Consider the following 24,214-nt stretch of genomic DNA (forward strand, 5'->3'; position numbering starts at 1 on the left):
CACTGGCGCCCAGGCCACCGGCGTCTCTTATCATAGCCAGACTGCTAAATTATATGGATTGTGATGCAGTGTTGAGAATGGCCCATAAAAAGAAAGAGCTGAACTGTCATGGCTACAACATTGAAACAATCCCCAACTTCACATTACCGTTACAGACAGCGTGCAGAGAACACTTACCGATCAGACAAAAACTGAACAGGCAGGGACAAAGTATACCAGGCTAAACCCAGGGCACCTCAGGATTGATTATAAAGAAATATAACACAACTTCTCCACAGCCCCATTAGCCGCCTCATTCCTGAAAAAACTTAACAAGTTTGAGCGTAAACATTGTGGTTCGAGCTTTACTGAGGCAGAGGAAACGAATAATGACCTATCAGATGACTCTTATATATCTAGCCCTCCTTAACGGCATTGGTCAGGAGGAACTAAGAGCACAGCATGTCACGCACAATATACTACGTAATCAACCATGCAACAATTAAGGTATCAAGTTTCAGGACAATGAAACTCACCACTAGGCCCGCTTCATGTGTCCCTGTCCACCTCCTAAGTCTATGGAGAGTCCAGATTATGACCTCCTGTACCCCCCCAGGGGCAATACCTACTCTGACATCGAACGGTTAGCTCTTGGTTTTAGTTGGAATATGCTGCAGTTACTTTGGTTTCAGTTACAAGGGGGATGACTCACTGGTGGGTTAGGGTTGCAGGTGTGGGCATGGGAAGAGTTACAACATACAGGAGTTGTTCAAATTCAAATGCTAAGTCTTAACTCACTTCTCTATCTATATGGAGGTGAGTATCAATGGTAAAAATACTTTAGATTAGTATAAACAATTACATACCCAAATTAAAACCCAATGCACGTTTCTTATCAGGAATGTTAAAGGTCTCAACAACCTGTCAAAAACATGGCATGTCTTTGCATACTTAAATAGACATGATATCTCAGTAGCATTTTTGCAAGAAACCCACATTACTAAGTGAACAGAGAATGCCCAGAAAGATAAGCGGCCATCACATTCTTATGCTTCATTTTACTCTCCATGATCTAGAGAGATCGTAATATTAATAAAAAAGGAGTTCAGTTTCAGCATCTATACACAGTTAAGGATGATTTGTAATGGTACAGGACATTATAGCTGGCAGGTAAATGTCTCGGGCCCATGCCAACTGGAAGGCTATAAATGTTTCTTTAAACCGGCACAGGGTACTAACTCGGGAAGAGCAAAGGGAGGCCTGGCTCTATATGTAGACTTAGACCTGAAGGGTTCTTGGTCATATAACGACTGCTCCTCAGATAATATACAAGCAGTTAGACTTACTCATCAGGGGGAGTGTCTACTGTTCGTGAATTTTTATAATTCCGGACCAGTGGAGGGAAACTACCCAATCTTAGAGCAACTGGAAAGCGGTCTAATTGAGGAACTAGATCAAAGGATGACGGGGAGTGAACCAACTGTTTTGTTGATGGGGGATTTTAATTGCCACTTATGCCCCAAATTATCCCCCCTAACTCCCGACTGGTCAGGTTGCCCTTTAGAAAAGGGCCCCCACTTCTCACATACTAAAGAGGGTACATTATTGATGAAGTTACTAGAAAACTTTGCCCTTACTATGGTTATGGATCTAGCCGCTTATAAGGCTGGTGAATGCCCAATACCAACCTTTAAGGGTAAAGGAGGGGGCTCTATAATAGATTACGTCATGATATCTGCCTGGGCTAGGGAAAGGATCATAAATACCAGGACAGAGTGGAGTCCCTTTAGTGACCACAACCCTATTATAGTAGAAATTAAAGGGAAAGATCTCATCAAAAATGCATCAGGGGTGATCCAACAAGTGGAAATCAAACCAACAGATCAAGGGAGACGCCTGAGGTGGTCAGTGATTAACCCCCAAGATTTTTATGTTAAATTAGCCAGTGAAGGGAAAGACCACATAGAGGCCTGTCTAGATGTCACAATAGAGGGCAGAGGAGTAGTAGAGGCATTTGAACTCTTAACTAAAATTATAGAGAAACTCCTGACAACCAAGAAGCCCGTAAACCTGCAATCCACGCCCAGATGGTTTGATACTAATTGTTCTAAAGCGTTAAGAGACTTAAAACAGAGCCTGAAAATGACACCAAGGGACAAAAATGAAATTACTCGCTGTAGACAAAACTATAAAACCCAGGTTAAGATTAGAAAAAGCACTCTCCAAAAGGAAATTTGGGCAGACTTAAGGGAGGCCGGTGAAAACAAGGACTACACCCAGTTCTGGAAAATTATAAATAAACCATGTTTCCACGACTCAACCTCCCCAGTCATCAGCTCAAACATTTTGCCGGAACAATGGATCGCCCATTTCAAATCCCTGTATAACCAGCAGGATGTAGACATTGGTGACGGAATCTGGAGGGGGCCAAGGGCAGAAAAACTCGAATTATCTCTGGATGAAACTCTTAAGGCAATTTTAGGGCTAACACGAAATAAAGCCCCGGGCCCAGATGGAACCCCGCCGGATCTTTTTCTTAGCAATACGGATCTTTGGGCCCCGGTGGTAATGAGAGTATTGAATGCTGCCATCAAAACGGGCCTGCCGAGATCATGGTCCACTGCGGTGATTGTCCCGATCTACAAGAAAGGCTGTAGGGACAGCCCGCAGTGTTATAGACCAATCTCGCTCATCGACGTCTCTGCTAAGGTACTGGGGAGGGCACTTCTCAATCGTCTACAGGATTGGACTGACACACATAATATCCTGGTGGACACCCAGTATGGGTTCAGAGCTGGGAGATCAACCACCGACCAGTGCCTCAACCTGTATCTGCTTACTGCTAAGTACACCAAAGCGTCTGAAGGTACCATGTACATGGGGTTCATGGACTTAGCAGCTGCATTTGATAATGTTAACAGAGTCAAACTATGGTCGATCATGTTTAATCTGGGGATTGATCCGGACCTCATCAACATCTTGAGGGAACTCCACTGGAACACCACTGCCAAGGTCCGCTACAGTGCGGGGGGGGTGAGTACTGATCCCTTCCTGTGCTCGGGCGGGGTCAGGCAGGGGTGTATCCTGGCACCTTTTTTGTTTTCCCTCTATATAAACGGCCTGGAGAGTGATCTTTTAGCACTGGGAACCGATTGTCCAAAGGTGGGCTCACGTCATCTGCCAGTACTTTTGTACGCCGACGACGCCGTCCTCTTGGCCCGGACGGCGGTCGGCTTGCAGCGCCTAATTAAGGGTTTTGCAGATTTTATGAGAAAATTGGACCTATCTGTAAATATGACAAAATCCTTCATTATGATAGTGGGGAAGAAACCCCAGAAGAAATTTGTATTTAAACTGGGGGATCATGTCCTGGACAGCGTTAAAACATTCCCATATCTGGGTCTCTTATTCGACGAGAAGCTAAAGTTCGCCCCGCTGGTAGAGGAAAGGGCGAGGAGACTTGTCTCAGCTAATGGAGCCATATTAAACTTTGCTCGTCGAATGGGAAGGTGGTCCCCAGAGCAGGTGCTGACCCTGTATAGATCAGTCAGCATCTCAAAGACTATTTACGGATCTGAAGTCTGGGGTTTCAGAGATGCTCAACTAATTCAAAGCGAGGAAGAGAAATTTCTAAAAAAACTGTTAAAACTCCCGCTGAGCACTTCCGCTGCAGTAACACACAATGAGCTGGGAATAACATATATAGCGGACTTGATTAGACTGAGACCCATATTGGCCTGGATCAAAATTTGGCTAAATCCTCACGCAGAACTATCAAGACAGATCATCCAGGATTGCTTGACGAAAGAAAAATCCCTCCAAATCCCCTGGCTGAAATACATTAAAGATACCCTGGGGGAAATAGATGAACAAAGATTATTTCTGGACCCATCCTTGGTGGACATATACACCAGTCACTCGGTACAAGGGCAATTGCTGGACAAATTTAGGGGCAGGAGGAGGGAGTTTGACTCTATTAAATCCTCGGTAGTGGCTCATTCACTTGTCTCAAACCAAGTTGGCATGGAACCTTACCTCTTTTTATTGCATAGTCAGCACGAGAGGTTTTTATTGACTCGTTTTAGGCTCAATTTGTTGCACCTCAATTTAGCTCACCCATCAGGGTTTACTCTAACAATTGAGCAGAAGGGTGCCTGCGGCTGCGACAATAGGTCTCCGCAGGACACCCTTCATTTTGTATTATTGTGTCCTTATTTTAAAACACCCCGTCAAAGATTTTTAGTAGGGATTTTAAAAGACTCCAAAATCATCCATGCCAAATCTGCCTTACTGTTTCTGCAAAGAGCCACTGAAATGCGAACCTTATGTGCCATTATAAGCTTTCTTAAAGTTGCTTTTAAACTGAGATACACTATGGGCTGTTGAAATTGGTAGGCAATGGAGCTATCTATTATGTGATTTGGACTTTTTGTATGTCATTTGCACTCTGGCCCTTTTAGTATCAATAACTCTCCTGTTTAAATGTGATGCCCCTTTTCTTTCTTTTTTTTTAATGAGATGTCGTCGAGAAAGTTTATGATCATGTTTTTTTTTTATTGTGATGTATTTTCATGATGGTTTTTAACCTTCGAAATAAATAAACAAACAAACAAACAAATGTCTCTGGTCAGTGTCTACTGCCCTAATATAGACCACTCACAATTCTTTCAATCTCTGTGGGAAGCAGTGTCTTCACTATAGCCTAAAGCAATGCCACATTTAGATAGATCACATAGTCTCACCAAACGTAAAGTGACTGTAGCAATCAACTCTATAATAACTGATCATCAGCTGATTGATCTGTGGTGGCTGTGGCACCCCTTGAAAAAAGAAGGCATCTACATCCCCTCTGCCCAAAACATGTGGCCATGGTTAGACTACTGGCTATCCACCCACAACATTAGATCTTGTGTGGTAGTGATGCAGTACTTGGGGAGAACGCACTCTGACCATGCTCCTGTTATACTGAAATTGAGACTCCCCTAGATCGCAACCAATATCCAATATAGGGAGTCTTCAGAAATAACGTGTTCCATACTGAATTATGACAAGAAATACTGGAACACTATAAGATTAATGTTCGGTTGGTGGCAGACATGAGCACAGTATGGGAAACCATTCGAAGTTGTGGCTCATGTACTCTATATGGCTAAACCCAATGGAGTTTTGAAGTCATTAAGAAACCACATGAGCGCTCTTGAATACGTTATGAAAGGCTGGACACAGGTAGATATTTAAATCTGATTCTATAGTGCTAGTGACTATGGGAGAAAAAAGAGGTATCGGTTAGAGAGGTCAAATTCCTAGATAAATATGTAGACGAGTGAAGGTTTGGGAAAGGTGGAAGCCCCTCAGGGAAGATGAAGGTCCCAGAAAGTCATTAGCTAATCTCATTAAGCAACCTTAGGCCATAAATCATATTTGAATTACAGATGAGGGTGGTGTTGCCCTGTTGGAAGCTGAGGCCATCATGCAAGGCTCTTACTACTCATAACTTAATGACTCAAATTTAGACTGCTCGCCCACATAGGAAGATGATTAGTTGGACGATATAGCCCTTGTCTGGTTCAATGACACAGAACATATCTAGGACAACTATTTACAATAGAGGAAATCATAGCCATGATTAACAGATGTCCATCTGGCAAGGCCCCAGGTGTGGATAGACTGCCAGCAGAATTACACAAAGAATTTGCTGAGATTTTGGCTCCTCATTTATTGCCACTTTTTGAAGAGTCTCACATTAAGTGTCCCCTCCCACCTACATAAGGGAAGCTCTCATGATCACGCTCCTTAAACTAGGAAAATCTCCTGAGAACTAGGATTCATACATGAATTAACTAATTATTTAACGACTTAATCCACTGCAATGTTAACGTTCTGGCTATTTTACTTGCCAAATGGCTCCTCCTGACTAAGCTTTATCTGACCAGAGGGGCTTTGTTTCAGGCTGAACCACAATTTGCTCTTATATACCAATAGGACCTAGGGCTGGATGCTGTAGCAGTGTTCTCAGATGCCACTAAAACTTTTGACGCAGTGTAATGGCCATATCTGTTTACTGTCCTGTGATGTATGGGGATGTGTGGATGTTTGTTGACTGGGTCAAGTCAATATATATTAATCCCATGACATGCCTTGAAATAAATGGCTTTAAACCTGCTCCACTCAATATTCTAAGGCGCATTAGGCAAGGATGTCTGATGTCCCATTTAATTTTTGTACTGCCACTGGAACCTTTAATGGGCAAAATGTGTCATCAATATGCCAAACATGCTCCTAGATACACATCACACAATCTTTTTGTGTGTTTGTATACATGATACTATAGATATCTAACCCCCAAATTAGCCTCAGTCCGATTCTCAGGGAATTCATTAGATTTGGAGAGCTTTAAGGCATCATTATCAATTGGAACAAATTAGACTTCTTCCATTTCATACCCAATGTCAAAAAACTCATGCCTGATTATCATCTAATATGGTGTGATGAAAAATACTTGAAGATATGGATCAACCGTGCTAAAGATACCATTAGCAGGGAAAGCTATGAGCAGGTTATATCATGCTTGTAGGACAAAACTGATGGACGGATCAAACCTCCACTATATGGCAGGGCACAGTGCACATACCGCTCCCTCATAAAGAGCAGGAATACTGATGATTATAAACAGCAGTATTATCACCCAGAAGCCAACTCCACATAATTCCCTTTCATTACCTTCATAAAATGTATCACTTTCCACTAAGCTTCTGGAAATGTGGGCTTACTTTCAACAAGAAATGCTTGAGATGTGGTATCCCTCAGACGAGCTTCTTGCATTTGCATGGAGCTGCCCCCAAATACACCAGTTCTGCACTGAGGTGGGAAACGCTATCTCAAAAATAATAGACGAACCCCTACTACTAAATCGAAACCTAGCACTCCTGAGTTGGGTGGAACCAATTTCCGCTATATACAGAATACTTGTGGCAATCTCCCTTCTACTAGCCAAATGACGGGTTGCAAAAATAGGTCACATACTCCTAAAATGGGACTGTCAGATCTTACATTTTCCAATGAACAGTTACAAATAAATGCTGAACTAGAGCCTGCAACCTCTTGACCTAAAGACTTTATGGGAAGCCATTTGCATGTATCTTACAGCTGTGGCCCCTCATTAAAGGTGGAGGAGTCATGGAAATCCACCTTTTTCCGATGCAGGAAAAGTATCTGTAAGCAAACGTCAGTTTGACAGAAACTCTTCATACAGAAACTCTTCTTATGCGGGTCAGGTAACCAGGAACTCAACATGCGCTAAATACACATATGCATGGCTGCCTGAGCCAAAATTAGACAGGTTGAAGAAATCACAGCCCGACGGGTACGACCTTCTTAGCCTGGGCACATTTTTGGTGAGCCTCCTCATGACAAGGGGGAGCATCACTGGTCGAATCCGACCTGGGTGATTTGATTTTCTGCTAAATGTATTGTCTAAGTGTCCATTATTAGTCATTTTTTTTAGGTACACAGTAGAATTTGATCTATATGTTTACCATTGCTTATTGTATTTGAGGAAATTCTAAATCAAGTTTAAAAAATACCTTAAATTGGTTAAACTATCACATGTAGGTAACTCATGAGTTGCAAAGCTTTAGCAACTGTTGAGTTGCACTTCAGAATATGAGGGTTGTAATGTTACAAAAGCATCGCCCTAAACGTATATCCCTCAACACACCACATGATTTATGTGACCTAGCTCCTATAGAGAGAAGTAAGAGGGAGGAAGGTAGTGCCCAGGAGTGAGAGGATGCAAGGAGAAGCTAGGCCAGGCATTTATAGCTGTTTCCGGAAAGAATTATGCTTAACAAGGAAAAAAAAGTATTGGGTTATGGAGTTCAACGTAGAAGATGTCAAAGTCTCCCAGTTCTTCACCTTCTAATAATTCTTCAATATAAAGGACACAGCTCTGAAAATGTATATTACAGGTTTTTAAAACAGAGATGAATTTAACTCATTATCATTTACCAACATACTTCATTGTTCAAATTGTATAACAGCGCCATTCCACCAACATGTTTGTTACCTCAATTACATCTAAATCCACATTGAGAGAATACCTCTTCCTTTAAAAAAAAATATTAGCATCTCTAGCCATGGAGTATCATCACACTGAAATCTCTTAGTCCAAACAGTGATTCCAGTTTCACTCACTAAACAGCAGGTGTGGCTGAATGGGCAACCCTTCTGTAAAAGAAGACAGTTTAAGTTGCAGCCCTGCTCATAACTCAACCAGTGAAGCTGCCTAAATCCAGGGGTAATATTGTGTAATATTGTGACATCTTCGTGTTCGGGCCATAATATATTATTTGTTTTTGTTAGAACCATGGACTTATGGATGCCAATACGGACCTGCTTAAGTTAATCCTGCAACCAACCAATGCTGTAACAGTTGACCAGAAAGATAGAACGGGTTGAAAAATCGGGTTGGATATTTATTATAATATCAATACATTTAACATGCCATTTGATAGTTGGATGAGCGTCCAGCTGGAAACCCAATGATTTAACAGTGCTGGTAGGTTTTAAAATAATTGTGTCTACTGTCAGTTAACTTAGTCAGCTTACCAGTACCTCTGCCTACCTCATACATATCTTGGCTAAGCGACATCCCTCCGTCAAAGAGAAAGATAGGGCAACAATAGCAAGAACAATTGACTGATGTTTAGATTGCAGTGGCTTCAAATATATTTTTGGGTAGTCTGCAACGTATACAACTTCATGCAGTCAGAGCAGGTGATGGCTAATATCATCACAGGCAACTTTTTAGCTTTACCGCCACACATTCTAAAGTGTGCAATGACTTAATGAGAGGGAAGGATACATTATAGGGTCCTGTAATCAGTGTTTTAGAACAGTCCAGGAGGAGGCCAGGTGCATTTGAGGGGTAGACGCAAGTAATATGTCCCAGGGAAAGCGCTAGGATCTGGAGTAAAGGGATTGATGATAATTACATAAGGTGGTAGAATGTGACATGTGGAGGGGTTAGTCTTTGTACCAACCACACTGAAGAGATAAAAAGTTTTTTTTAACTAAGCATTCATGGCCTTACTGTGCCAGAGCCTGGAAATCATTAAATATTTTGATGTTATACAAGTTACACCCAGACTAGACTGACCTATTAGGAGATTCCTATAAGAAGAAATGCTCCTTGTCAAGAACTATTGTATGTGGCTCCTTGAGAAGCCAAATACTCTACCTTAAAGTGGCTGACAATCATGCGACAACTGAATGCTGCAGGACTTTTGGACATCTCTGATCTGAGGGCTGGTGCTCTCAAAACCAATGAGGATTCACTTGAGGATACAAGTAATTAGGGGACGAAGCTCCCCTGCAAGGCTTCAGGAGATGGTTTGCCCTGCACTTGAGTGCTTCTGGACAGGTTTTCTTTCACTATGCCCAACAACCCAGCTGTCTCACTGAGTTAACTCAGATTTACAGTTTTGATACAACAGAGTCCAGGAGGCACACAAACAGCATCCTACTAGGGTGACTGCCAATCCGACTACCCAGGCTGGTTGTAGAGATAATCATAACTATTTATGAGTGACATAGGTCTGATGTCCATATTTCAGTGAGGGACAGTTTATCGGCTCCCTTTAGTTAAAATATACAGCTTCATGCTTCAGTTTGTTTTTGGCCCCAAAGGGGAGCTCAGCCTCTCCTCTGATTCACTCAGAGAGGCTAGATGAATGATGTAATAGTGTGAGTAGGGATTCAGATTCTACAGCTTCTTACCTTAGCTTGTTTCTAGCTCCAAGGGGACCTCAGGCCAAGTCAGAGCCTGTCATCTGGCTTAAGCCATTCTCGAGGCTTCAACGACTCATCCACCTCAATTTTAGGAGGACACTTGACACCTTTCATGTATTTTATTCTGCGCAGGGCAGCGCCTTGCTACTAGGCCTGATCATGGCACTCTGCTGCTCTACGCGGAGTTCTGCAAGCGGAGGAGTGCATTAGGTTGCGCCACTAGCGCTGATTTTTAGCACCGGGTGTTTGTCCTACATTGGAAAATCAGCAAGAACTGCACCATGCACAGTCCAAGAGGGTGCTGCTTCTTTTTGCTGCTCGAGTAGATGTTCTACTCCAGCGGCAGCTTCCTCACCCCAAACGGAAGGTTACTCAACGCAAGCAGTTGAGACCTTCGGCGACCGCCAGTGTTGAGAAATATCGCTGGGAGGTGGTCTGAAGTGCGATTTTCCTCACTCGCCAACTCAATGTTGCAAGCGCTACGCGGAGCATGGAGTGGGATAAACTCTGCAAACTCTGGGTGTGGAGTGGAGTTTCACGCCCAGGCCTATATTCTACTGGGTGGAGTTGTCTCTTCTTTGGGAAATCAAAAAGAGAAGTATAGCCAAAGCGTACATACCTTTTTAAATGAACCCTTACCCTCAGATGGTGAAGATGGCTACCATCCCTCTCTGGTCTGCATTCAGGTTTGACATGAAATCCTTCCTGCCTCAACGACCTTCAAGTGGGAGAGTGCATATCTTTTGCATAAATTACGCATTTTATGAGGGGCTTGGGTAACTGAGGCTGGGTATCCTCAGCATAATTGTAGCTCAAGAAGGTGGGATGCCATGATACAACAGCGTTGGTTTAGATTTTTTCCTCCCCTGCCTCCTGAATATCCTTGTGTTCTGCAATTCTCTTCTCTCATCCAGGCCATTGTGTATGTAGTGCAAATGGTGGGTGCGAATCCCAAACAATTGATCTAGCTCATATAGAATCCTCAAATTCAATTATTAAAAGGTAGCTTTGAACTGGCCAACTTTAGGTAAAAGTGTTAGGCTGCACTCTACATCAACAGGTTCTTTGTAACGTAAAGCAATTTCAGAAAAGACCTCTTCGGTCCAAAATGTAATTATTCTTCAATTTCTTATTTGAATTGATTTTCTTTTTTTGTGTTGAAATTTTTTATTAAAAAGTTTTTAGATGAAAATACAGAAATACGTACAGGTGTAAATATATAATAAAATAAGATATTGATAAATGCATCATAATACAGATATGAAAATGATATAATTATACATCTGTAAATTATAGAGCAAAAAATAGCAGAAAAAGAAAAAAGGAAGCGAAAGAATGAAAGGAAAAGGAGAAGAAAAGAAAAGGAAAAAGAACAGAGAATCCCAGAGTAACAAGGGAAAGGAGAAAAGAAGATGATTGCTAGACATATGGAAAGGATTAAGTACATAAATACAAAACAACAAAAAAAAATAATTAAGAAGGAATACCAGACGTTGGAGAGGAAGGAATGGAAACAGAGTCACTGTCCACCGTGGCTTCTAGGAATGGGGACCATGTTTGAAGAAAAACAGAAGTCTGATCTTGCAAGTTATAAATTACACGTTCATAAGAGGCTGTTTGTATCATAGCCACCAGCCACTCTTCCTGAGAAGGAGATAAAGAGGACTTCCAATGACGTAATATACAGATTTTGGCCGTAGCAAAAGCAGTATGAAGAAGACGAGTCTGTGGTTTAGACAATGTCGGAAGACCTCGAAAATCATGTAAAATAATATTTGCAGGAGTAAAGGGTAATGGTAATGACATAGTAGATGCCAAAGTCTTTCTTATAAAAAGCCAATATGATCTAGTACGGGGGCATTCGCAAATAATGTGTGTAATATCACATCCAGAAGCAGAACATCTCCAGCACAGAGAATGTGTTATCAATTTAGCATGATGTAGTTTAGATGGAGACCAGTGCCAGTCATGTATGATTTTGAAAATGCAAAATAAAATTTGAGACGAGCCTCACGGACACCTTTATGTAAACCTTCCAGAATTTGATCCCATTGAGAAATGGAATATGTGACTGATAAGCGAGATTGCCATTTTAATTGAAGAGCTTTCGAGAGGGGTTGCGAAAAAAGAGGATGCAGGAAAGTTTTATAAAGACCAGAAGTCACACATTCAAAATTTCCCCACCAATGTAAACGGGACAAAATAGGAGATGCGGCCAACAATTCAGGTGGAGAACCTAAATGTTTTGTGATGGCTTGTTGGAGTTGAGTATATTGACGAGAGTGTGCGGATGGTAAATGGAATTCATCATTGATTTGAGAGAAAGATTTAAAGGTGTTGTCATAGAATAGTTGTTCCACAAAATGAACACCAGCCTCCTACCACAAAGGCCATGAACAGGGATAGCCGAGTTGGACCATAAAGGAGCTTTGACATGAAGCCGCCGATTAGATTTAAGTAAACGATGACTTCTTTGCCAAGATTTGTACATAGCAGATAAGATAGGATTTTTGGGGTCGGAAGAACTGGAACCCTTACCATATAAAAGGGACAAGCCAAGACTAGAAGATAATAAGTGACGTTCAAGTGGGACCCATTGCGGTATGTCTTTAGACTTGGGCAAAAAGAAGGAAAGTTGTGAAAGATGGAGGGCGAGTGAGTAATGCTCGATAGATGGAAGATCCAAGCCGCCGCATAAATGGTGGGATTTTAATTTGGCCAAGGTGAGACGCGGTTTAGCCGTACCCCAGATAAAAAGTTTAATTTTGGAGTCAATGGACCGAAGATCAGTCAGGGGAATGTTTAAAGGGAGCATACCTAGAACATAAAGAAATCGCGGTAGGGTGACCATCTTAACCGCCTGAACCCGTCCCCAAAGAGATAAGCCGAGGGCTTGCCATTTATCGAAATCTCTTTGCATTTGTGCAATCAGTGGTGTTAAATTGTCCATAACTATGTTATCCAATCCACTGTTAATCAGTACTCCTAAATATTTAAGGTGGGAAGGTTGCCAGTGAAATGGAAAACCAGAAATTGCAGCTTTTGTAGTACCAATGGACATGGGCAATGCTTCACTCTTATCCCAGTTAATCTTATAACCAGAAAAAGAAGAGAAATCATTTATAATACGAAGGAGAGCAGGGAGAGAACGGGGAAGATCAGTAAGTGTGAGAAGAATATCATCCGCGTATAAAGAAATTTTTGAATGACCAATCGGAAGAGGAACTCCAACCACTTCGGGTGATTGACGTATTGCAGCAGCCAAGGGTTCCATTGCCAAAAGAAAAAGAAGAGGGGAAAGAGGACAACCATGACGAGTACCCCGTCTGATTGGAAATGGAGAGGAAAGGAAACCGCCGCAGTTAACTTGAGCTGAAGGACTATCATATAACAGACGCACTTTAGCTATAAATTGATCTCCTTGACCAAACCGTTGCATAATGGTAAAAATATACTCCCACTCAATACGGTTGAATGCTTTTTCGGCATCCAAAGAAAGGAGTAGGGCATCGTGAGCAAGATTTTTAGCTGACCATAAAGCATGAGAGAGAGTACGTAAATGATTTCGAGATGAATGACCAGGAACAAAGCCTACCTGTGAATTGTGGATTAAAGAAGGTATAACCTTACGAAGACGTGATGCAAGGATACTTGCAAGAATCTTAGCAGAGATATGGGACGGTAACTACCACACAGCAAAGGATCTTTACCAGGTTTCGGTAAAACAGCTATGACAGCCTTGTTGGAGATAGAACCAAGAGAGGATTCCTCCGTGGCTTCCGCAAATGCAGCATGTAGAGTATCAACCATACTCTGACCAGTCCATTTGAAAAATTCAGGGAGGAAACCATCCTCACCCGGTGCTTTATGGTACGGTAAGGCAGCAATAGCTGAGGAAATTTCCTCCTTCGTAATAGCACCGTCAAGTAGAGCTCTGCCATCATCAGAGAGTCGTCAAAGATGTACCGTATCAAAAAAATTGGACATCTCCGAGGTGTCGATGTGAGTGCTCGGTGAATAGAGAGATCTGTAAAATGAAGCAAATTCATCAATGATTTCTTGCGGTCGAGTAAGCATAACGCCAGAACTTGATTTTATAGCGGAATTTGCCATAGCAGCCTCCCTCTGGCGTAGTTGCGCAGCCAGCAGTCGGCCAGATTTTTCACCCTGCTCATAGCGACGCCCTTTCATCTTTTGTAAGGCATATTCGGCCTTAGAAGTAAAAAGACTATTAAGAGACATGCGTGCAATTTACGGTTTTGAAGGGTTGGTTTTGAGACATATAATTGGGAAAGTCGGCAAATGTCTTCTTCCAAATCAGCCTGTTTGTCAGCGTTTTTCTTATTATATAGAGCAGTGTCCCGCATAAGTTGGCCTCTGATAGTTGCCTTAGCAGCTGCCCATACCGTTCGTTTAGAGGAAATTGAGTCCTCATTGTTCAAAAGGTAGTCCCGCATGTGTGACTGTAGAAGAAGTTTACCTGTTGGTGTTTTATATTTATTGATGTTTAAACGCCAGGACTTGCACCCTGGACTGGAGAGACCCAAATCAAGGGACAAGAAAACAGGGGAGTGATCAGAAATAGCTGCTTCGAGGATTTTCGAGTCTGTAACTAGCCGGACTGTAGGTTGCGAGAGAAGAAAGTAGTCAAGACGGGAGAATGCACCGTGAGTAGAAGAAAATAATGCATATTCTTATCTTGAGGGTGACTGAGTCTCCAATTTTCAACAATCCCAGTATCAGAAAGAATGTCACGCAAAATGGCTCTATCGGATGCATTGACGGTATCAAGACAACCTGTTCTGTCAAGGGCAGGATCTGGAGCCAAGTTCCAGTCACCTCCAATGAGAAATTGGGTAGCATTTATTTCTGTGAGGAGGCGATTGAGTCGAAGGAAAAATTGCTTTTTGGAACCTAATGGAGCGTAGACAGAGCCAAGACAAATGAAAGAATTCCCAAGTTTCAACTTAACAAATACATACCGACCATCCGGATCAGTCCACGTCTTGATAATCGTAAAAGGAAGTGACTTTCGAAAGGGGATGGCAACCCCACATTTACGAACAAGGTTGGGATTAGTGGGATCCGGTTTAGAAACACTGCTATGAATGACTTTACCAACCCAATCCCTGCTAAGTTTACTAGATTCAATATCGTCCAAATGGGTTTCCTGCAGTAGGGCAACGTCTACATGTTTAGAATGTAAATAAGAAAGAACCTTCTTTCGTTTAATATAATGGGTGAGGCCATGAACATTCCAGGAAATCACAGACAACGGGTGGATAGAAGACATGACAATAAAATTGAATAAGAAGATAATAAAGAAAAAAGGAAATAAATAAATAGAGAGAAGAGAAGAAGCTTGTTACTCTGGGCAAGGAAGAAGAAGAGAAAAGGAAAAGAAGAAGGGAAGGTAGATTATAAAGGCAGAATGAAGAGTGGAAAAGACACAGTAAATATGAATATAGAGAGAAAAAGTATTAAAGGTACAAAGAAGAGAATGAAAGAGAAAGAAAAGAAAAAAGAAACCTAGACTGTTAACTACGGGTCTGGGTGCACCTACAGCAGCACCAAGGGAGACCGGACCCCCTCCAAGCAAGGAAGAATGGGGATTCTGGGAGCAAGGAATAAAACTGAATCTGTAAAACGCAGTTAGAGTATGATTACAACAAGAAACAAGCATTGAAAATGCAATAGGTCTCGCAATAGAAGAGTTTGACATTTTTCGTTTTGCATATAGATGAGTGGCGTTGCGTGGATGAGTGGCGTTGCGTGGATGAGTGGCGTTGCGTGGGTGAGTGGCGTTGCGTGGGTGAGTGGCGTTGCGTGGGTGAGTGGCGTTGCGTGGGTGAGCGGCGTTGCGTGGATGAGCGGCGTTGCGTGGCTGAGCGGCGTTGCGTGGCTGAGTGGCGTTGCGTGGCTGAGTGGCGTTGCGTGGCTGAGTGGCGTTGCGTGGGTGAGTGGCGTTGCGTGGGTGAGTGGCGTTGCGTGGGTGAGTGGCGTTGCGTGGGTGAGTGGCGTTGCGTGGGTGAGTGGCGTTGCGTGGGTGAGTGGCGTTGCGTGTGTGTGTGGCGTTGCGTGTGTGTGTGGCGTTGCGTGTGTGTGTGGCGTTGCGTGTGTGTGTGGCGTTGCGTGTGTGTGTGGCGTTGCGTGTGTGTGTGGCGTTGCGTGGGTGAGTGGCGTTGCGTGGGTGAGTGGCGTTGCGTGGGTGAGTGGCGTTGCGTGGGTGAGTGGCGTTGCGTGGGTGAGTGGCGTTGCGTGGGTGAGTGGCGTTGCGTGGGTGAGTGGCGTTGCGTGGGTGAGTGGCGTTGCGTGTGTGAGTGGCGTTGCGTGTGTGAGTGGCGTTGCATGTGTGAGTGGCGTTGCATGTGTGTGTGGCGTTGCGTGTGTGTGTGGCGTTGCGTGTGTGTGTGGCGTTGCGTGTGTGTGTGGCGTTGCGTGTGTGTGTGGCGTTGCGTGTGTGTGTGGCGTTGCGTGGCTGAGTGGCGTTGCGTGGGTGAGTGGCGTTGCGTGGGTGAGTGGCGTTGCGTGGGTGAGTGGTGTTGCGTGGGTGAGTGGCGTTGCGTGGGTGAGTGGCGTTGCGTGGGTGAGTGGCGTTGCGTGGGTGAGTGGCGTTGCGTGGGTGAGTGGCGTTGCGTGGTTGAGTGCCGTTGCGTGTGTGAGTGGCGTTGCATGTGTGAGTGGCGTTGCATGTGTGAGTGGCGTTGCATGTGTGAGTGGCGTTGCATGTGTGAGTGGCGTTGCGTGTGTGAGTGGCGTTGCGTGTGTGTGTGGCGTTGCGTGTGTGTGTGGCGTTGCGTGTGTGTGTGGCGTTGCGTGTGTGAGTGGCGTTGCGTGTGTGAGTGGCGTTGCGTGTGTGAGTGGCGTTGCGTGTGTGAGTGGCGTTGCGTGGCTGAGTGGCGTTGCGTGGCTGAGTGGCGTTGCGTGGCTGAGTGGCGTTGCGTGGGTGAGTGGCGTTGCGTGGTTGAGTGGCGTTGCGTGTGTGAGTGGCGTTGCGTGGTTGAGTGGCGTTGCATGTGTGAGTGGCGTTGCATGTGTGAGTGGCGTTGCATGTGTGTGTGGCGTTGCATGTGTGTGTGGCGTTGCGTGTGTGTGTGGCGTTGCGTGTGTGGCGTTGCGTGTGTGAGTGGCGTTGCGTGTGTGAGTGGCGTTGCGTGTGTGAGTGGCGTTGCGTGTGTGAGTGGCGTTGCGTGTGTGAGTGGTGTTGCGTGGGTGAGTGGCGTTGCGTGGGTGAGTGGCGTTGCGTGGGTGAGTGGCGTTGCGTGGGTGAGTGGCGTTGCATGGGTGAGTGGCGTTGCGTGGGTGAGTGAATGGTTAACTGTTGCTTATGCGACGTATAGCACTTAATACTAAAGTAGGCAGACCTTCTTAGCCTTTGTGAGAATAATAGCAAAATAAAAATAAAAACCAGATCAAGTCAAGGACGCAAACGGCACCATGCTATTGTTTATTTACTCAGATGATTTGCATAAAAATGTAACTTGTGAGCACGTTTCTCTAACTCTCCAATAATCCCATTACAACACTTTGTACAAATGAGATTGGGACTCATCCTTCCGAAGTCGAGAAAAATGTGCAACGCTGTGTTGAAGTTAATTTTTTTAATTAACAAAATGCAAATAATGTGGAGAGATTTCAAGTGATTCAGGAATGGGCGCCCTTGTAAAGAGAAAGTACGGCCGGCCTGGGCAGTGATAGGGGAGGAGGGAGGAGAAATGCGAGTCACGGCAGCAGCAGCCTTTGATGTGCCTGCCGGCCGGCCGTGAATAATTAGGGGGTGAGAAATGCGCTCGGAGGGCTGCCTTTGATGTGGTAATGCGAGGCAGGCAGGCAGGCGGCTGGTGGCATTGTGCACGCGCTTTTTAGGGCTTGCGCAAGCGCAATGACCTAAAAAGCACATGCACTTGAAGGAATCGCCAGTGGAATCGCCAGTGGATAAACACTGGATAAGCCCCTATAGAGCTTCGCCAGCTATGCGCTGAAGCGCATCAGCAGGCGAGCCCTAAAAATGGAAAACCATATACCAGAATCAGGAAATATAAGCAGTAAAATGGAAAAAATGATATAAGAATCATACAATAAGAGAATAACAGGAGGAGAAAAGAACAACAAGGGAAATGTAATAAAAGCAAAACATATTGCATAATGAAATAGATACAAAAGATAGAATGAGAGAAATATGAAAATTAAATGAGAGGAATATAGAAATCCAGCACCAATAGAAAGAGGGGGAGAAAAGAGAATAGAAAGTACAGATAATAATGCATGGAAATAAAAGCATAAGAAAATACCAGAACCTAGTTTAGGAAATATATGAAAGTGTCCAAAGCGGAGTGACCTCTGAAGTAAATGAATAACGCCACGTGAAATAACGAGTACAATAACATAGGGAGAGAATGCATTATAAAAAGGACCACCATAGTAAAGGTGACAGTTTTGAATCAAGCCTTCAGACAAAGACATACTGGGAGAAGGCCGAACGGGTAGCGTAAAACCATGAAAGAACAGGGGGTAGAAAACACAATATAAAACAAAGAACAGAAGTTATCACACCACAGAAAGAAAGACGGCGTTAGAATAAGACCTAGACGAGAATAATAGGATAAGGAAAAGAAGAAGAAAAACACGAAAATGAGACAAACCAACGATGGCACATAAAAAGAGGCAGAGAGATAGCATGTAAAGACAAGGAGGAAAAATCATAAAATCATGCAATGGAAGAGAAACAAAAGAAAATGATCAGAGACAATCGAAACATAGAAAACAATGAAACAAATAGACAGCAGTCAAAAGTGAAATAGTTAATAAATGAAATATTGAGTGATTACTCGAACAATAATAACATCACTATACCAGGGAGAGTGCATAGGAAGGGAGAAAAACTACCTGCAGGAGGATAACAGTCTTATAGTATATAATACGCAGAACCTGAAAATGATTAAATGACTGTAAAACTGTAAATCACATATTAAAACCGACAACAAAAGCATTAAGAACAACAAATACTGATATAAACTTACAGAATAAGAAAAAAGAAAATATTAGAGCATAAAAGTGAATTCAGTCAGCATCAAAAGGCGTCTTAAGAGGCGATCTAGACTTGTCTCGTTGCTGCGTGGTAGTATGAGAGGAGACAGAGCGCAGAGCTGAATCCCTGTTCTCCTGAGAACGAGACAGACGAGTAAAATCCCTACCACGTTGTCTAGATTCAGGAGAGGTGTATAATTGAGATGTTGGTAGATTCATAGAGGAGGACTTAGACTGAGGAGGTTGGGCAGAGGAAGAAGACTGAGTTTCCATATCATTGGAATTGATATCATCCAGAAACTGTTGAAGAAGTGCAGGATCATAAAAGTCTTTGGACACTCCATTCCTGGTAATACGAAAACGTGCAGGTTCAAATAAACCATATTTAATGTCCATTTGACGTAACTGGGGCCGCATAGAAAGAAACGCTTTCCTCCGCTCATTCGTTTCTTTAGAAAAGTCTGCAGCCAAATGGATGGTATGACCTTGAAACAGGAAGGAGCCATGAGTGCGAGCCAATGATAAAATCTGTCTGGTTTGCTCATGGCGGAGAAAACAAGCAATAATTGGCCTGGGCCTTGCCGAAGTACCGGAACGTGGTGGGCCCAATCGATGAGCACATTGGAGCTCAATAGGAGGAGTAAAAGAAATACCAGTCAAAGTGGGAAGGGCATTACAAAGAAAGGACTTCAGATCTTGCTTTTCTATATTTTCTGGAAAGCCAAAAAAGCGGATATTGTCTCTACGACTGCGATCTTCCAAATCGATGATCTTACTATGTAGAAAGAGTAGATCTTGATCTGAACCCTGAACAGAATCCAGTTGGCCTTCTATATCCACTATTTTAGAGTCAATGACATAAATCCTTGTATGGGAAGTAGTGAGTTCTGCCCTAATAGACTTGGTCTCTGCAGTTAGTGAAGTCATAGCAATATCCAGACCTTCCAGTCGTCGGTTAACTCCAGAGAGTTCTTGCAGAATGCGTTGCATGGTATCAGATAAGGATTTGTCGCTCTGAGGTGATGCAGTTTGCGGTGCAGGAGGTGACGCAGATCCATTACCTTTAGCTGTTGAAGCAGAGGATTATTTAACCACATCAGTAAAAAGGGTTTGTTTAGGCCCACGACCGCCATTTCTGTTATTAGACATTTCCGTGCACCGTTGTAGTGGTGGTCTACAATAGCGAATAGAGGGAATATTGGAATATGAGGCAATGATGAAATATATCAAATAACAGGAAGATAATAAAATATGAGCAGCAAGGGAATGTCCAAAGCAAACAGCATATAATTAATGCCTGAGATTTGAAAAAATCATTACAGCATTGCCACAAAATAACAAATAGTACGCCACTAAACCAAAGTAGTGGTAAATTTTCAAGTCATGCGTGTCAAAAGTACCTCAGAAACAAAGTATAGAAATACAGTAAATGAGTACGACAATGGATTAGCAATGCAGCAATGACAAAGTAATTGCACGTAACGTGAGAATACACACTAAATTTGAAGGTAAAGTATCATACACTCAGGACTGTCACAAAGAAAACATGAGATAATGGTGCTGGCATATAAAGCAATTCACATGAGCTAGTAACAGATAGCGGGAATTGCAACTGAAAATTCAGCCTCCCCTCCTCTACCTCCCATCCGCCTCCAACTTTTACATCGGAATTAGGAAAGCGTCATAGTAGAGGAGCAGGATGACATATTATAAAGAAGTGATAAGATTGGTAGTCAAGTAACTCTGACCCAAACGTCGTATATGTCTCCTAAATCAGCCGAATAAAAGTGCCAAAGTCAGGTGAGTAGAGTCAAGGAGAAGGATGGAACAGTACTTCTGCAAGTAAATCTCCCTGTACTGTTAATACTGACTTCAAGAGATATTCAAATCTGCTTCTGTATATAAAAGCAATCCTTAAGTAACAATAAGTCATGCAGCTGTAGCCTTTCAGGTTTTGCCATTGCACCTGGGCACTTGCACATAGTTGACTAGAGAGAAAACGCTGTTTAATAGAGTAACAGGTGTGTCAGTCGTACAAATGGCTTTTCCTTTTTCCCTTTATGGTGCAGGGTTCCAATGAAGGTGGCTGGTAGCTGCTAGACAACTATTTAACAAAACGCTGTGGAGGGCGCTGGTTGCTCAAAAATGCAGGCAAAGTCATTGAGGAAGACAGACTGTGTCCTCGGTGAAGCGCGCCCCCATCGTCTGAAGGGGCGTGGCCTACAACAGGAGGAGGCGCGGCCCTGTAGTGTGGAGAACGCCGCCCTCGCTGAGGAGAGGCGCGGCTTCAGAAGCGCGCGAACACCGCAGCGCACGTCGCTGAACCAGCCGTCTCATCGTCACCTCTCTATCTCGGGAACAGAAGCCGCCATCCGAGACAGAAAACCACTGCAGCAATCCCCATGGGCCTCCGAGTGTATTCAGCGTCCCAGAAACAACCCACACGAGCAGGTAAGACTAGGAAGCTCGTCAGGGGTCCGTCCCTCGGCGGAGCTCTCCTAGCAGGTGGCCATCTTCCTGCGTGGCCAGACCACGCCCCCTGAATTGATTTTCTTAGCAGTTTGTTTCATACTACAAATAGCAAAGCTTCAGTCAGCCAGCATGTTTTTTTCCCTTGAGGACTTGGGCTTTCTTCTGGACAATGTGGTTCACATAGCAATTATTTGAATAAACACTGACAAAACCACTTTGTGTGAACCCGATGTTCCAGGATGAATCGACCTGGTCAACACACTGTAAGATAGTGTTTCTCCAGTATGATTTTGTAAACGGATTTCATCTCTGGTTAGTGACATCAGTAGCCATAGCATGTCAATAATTTTCTGGAACAGTAATAGTGAAGGTTTAAATATGTATTGCACATATTTAAGTAAAATATATCATCCTGCTTGGCAGTTTTTTTCCCAAGGCAAACAGTTTTCAAGAGACACATTTTCTAAAACAGCATGGTGCTATGATTTACTCACTGACTTCCTTATTTCATTCTAGGCATTGACATAGAGGGAACATAGCTCCGAGGATCACAAGGCCACATTCCAGACAACCTTCCTTTTATTTAATGAGGACCACGGCAGATTAAAGAAGTCATTACATGATTTAGGAGAGGAAATATGTAGGTTTGACAGTATTCGATATGATTCTGTACAGTTTTTCTGTTTAAAATCTACACATATTGTACATCAAGTGGGAATAAGGTGATTTTTGATTACAAGAAGATGCTGAGCTTAAAACACACGTACCTGGGCTTCAAGGACAGCAATTAGCCAGAATATGAATGTCTTCCATTATTTTATTTTATGAATTCAGCTCTATTGAAGGATCACATCAATACACATTTTCATTACAAATGCAAGTGAGGCTAATAATTTGGCTCTGTTTTTAATATATATATTTTATTGTCTAACCATTAAATGTACTGAAATGCAATTCTAAAGGTCAAAAGATCAAAATATGTTTTTGTGGATTCTTCAGCTAGTGAGTTTTTCCTAGGCTTTTGTTTGAACTGGTTTTCATTTTCAGTTAAACATTATCCTCACATTTTCGAAGCAATTAACTTGAGTGGAAGTACTGGAGCTAATACTTTAAAATGTATGGTTGGGTGGGCTAGGTCTATATACGTTTTGCAGAATATGACATTTGTTTACATTTATGCATAGTATTAAAATCAGCATTTAGCACTACACATAACACATTTTATTAAGAAAGTCTCTAAAGACATACTTTGTTCATGCACCATTCAAGTCTCTGAAAATGTATTATGTGTATGTATTCGGTTCATTATCTTTACTTGGCCTTGCTTCAGGGTGATGTAGTACAATTCTTCTATGTTTTAGAAGACACTCTTTTAAAAAATAAAAAATATTTCCTCAGAACAACATTAGAAATCATTCTTTGACATGTCCTTATGACACTCCTTCATTTGATGCCAAAATTGTGCCAGATCAAGATTCACATTTGCAGATAAAGCAGGATTCAAGGTACTCAAACTACAGGAGAAAACACAATATATTTGAGAATTGTGCTTGCTATGGTTTGTTTAGTATGGTATGTTTCTCTCCTAATTGCAGTAATGAATCTTTTAAGAAATAAGTGGATCTCTGTAGTACCAGCAGACAATCGCTGTTGCTGTTCTTGGAAGCCAAGAGTGAAAACAGCCAATGTGTTTCAATCTGGTAATGGCAAAGAGGAATGTACTATCACTGATGTTATTGCGAATATATTTTACTTACTAACTAGTACCTGTGATTTGCAATATACTGGGAAGATAACACTATAATTAGTTTGAGTGACCATATTACAACATGAATAGGCACTTTCAGAAACTCTAAAAATGTTTAGGTACATTGTTAGGATTTATAAAATCTCAACAAAATCAATATCAATTTGCATTGTATACCCATCTACACATATAGCAATATCTTGTAATGTACCTTTATGAAAGCATACATTTACATTTTCCAGACTTTTACTCTTGTTTTTTTAAAATAATGTTTTTGGAATAGTTTTTACAAGAGAGGCTGTCTGATGAAATTGTCTTTTAAATTAGGGAACAATTTCATTCATCTTTTGGATTACATATTGTAACTAATTAAGCATTGGTGATATATTATTAGGTATGATTATATTAAGCAACATAGTTTGTATTTATTATATAAAATTACCATGGGTCAAAAAGTAATATGTTACATTTTTTTTATTCTGTGTCTTTTTCTTTTATTGTGATGGTTTTCATTTACTTTAAAGATGTAAACTACCTTTGGTTCTCAAAAATCAGTACTTCAGTCTAAAAAATCAAATTATCCTCCTTTAATTTGGCATTATTTTTGACTGATGTTATTTCACCCAGAAAATTCTCAAGGCTATCCTATTGTTAGTTTGCACTTTTCATCTATTGACTTATTACACAGTGAACTGAGATAATCTAGTAAGTCTTGAAAAACATTTTTTGAAACGTATTTTGTGATGCTTATAATGTATAAGAAATTGTATTTATTCTTGTGTCATATGCTCACTTCTACACTCATGATCCACCCACCTCTGTTCGACCGGGTCTGAGACGCAGTTATACGACCAGTTTGCACTTCGTTTCCAGGGTTAATGTATCGCAGGATCACACGGAACAGATACAGTTTTGATTTTTCGACATTCAAATTTACCCGAACTTCATTCTGGAAAACAGGAGATAATGAACAAAAACAGACAGAAAGTGTAGGTTAGACAAACTAGATGAGGAGTCATGCAAAATCAACGAATCAAGAGGACATGCATTTGCTGTATGACGTGCATGCCAACATGAATACCAATGGAGATAGGACACATATACATGTAAAATCATGCAAACACTGCAGCATTTTCAAACCACTTACAAGCACTGCTAGTGTCATATATGCTCCCACAGAAACGGAGATCATCCCTTTTA

General features: G+C 42.3%; 1 protein-coding gene across 1 annotated transcript in view; it reads right to left on the reverse strand.

Moving 5' to 3' along the window:
• The window catches only part of LAMA3 (laminin subunit alpha 3), a 1,062,926-nt gene that overhangs the window by 475,508 nt on the left and 563,204 nt on the right, over positions 1–24,214 (reverse strand). Inside the window, exon 25 of the mRNA XM_078687418.1 lies at positions 23,831–23,963. Within this exon, the coding sequence (XP_078543544.1) occupies positions 23,831–23,963 (133 nt within the window). The remainder of the gene's footprint in view (positions 1–23,830; positions 23,964–24,214) is intronic.

Source organism: Lissotriton helveticus, chromosome 4_1 (genome assembly GCF_964261635.1).
Source record: "Lissotriton helveticus chromosome 4_1, aLisHel1.1, whole genome shotgun sequence".
NCBI classification, from domain to species: Eukaryota; Metazoa; Chordata; class Amphibia; order Caudata; family Salamandridae; genus Lissotriton; species Lissotriton helveticus.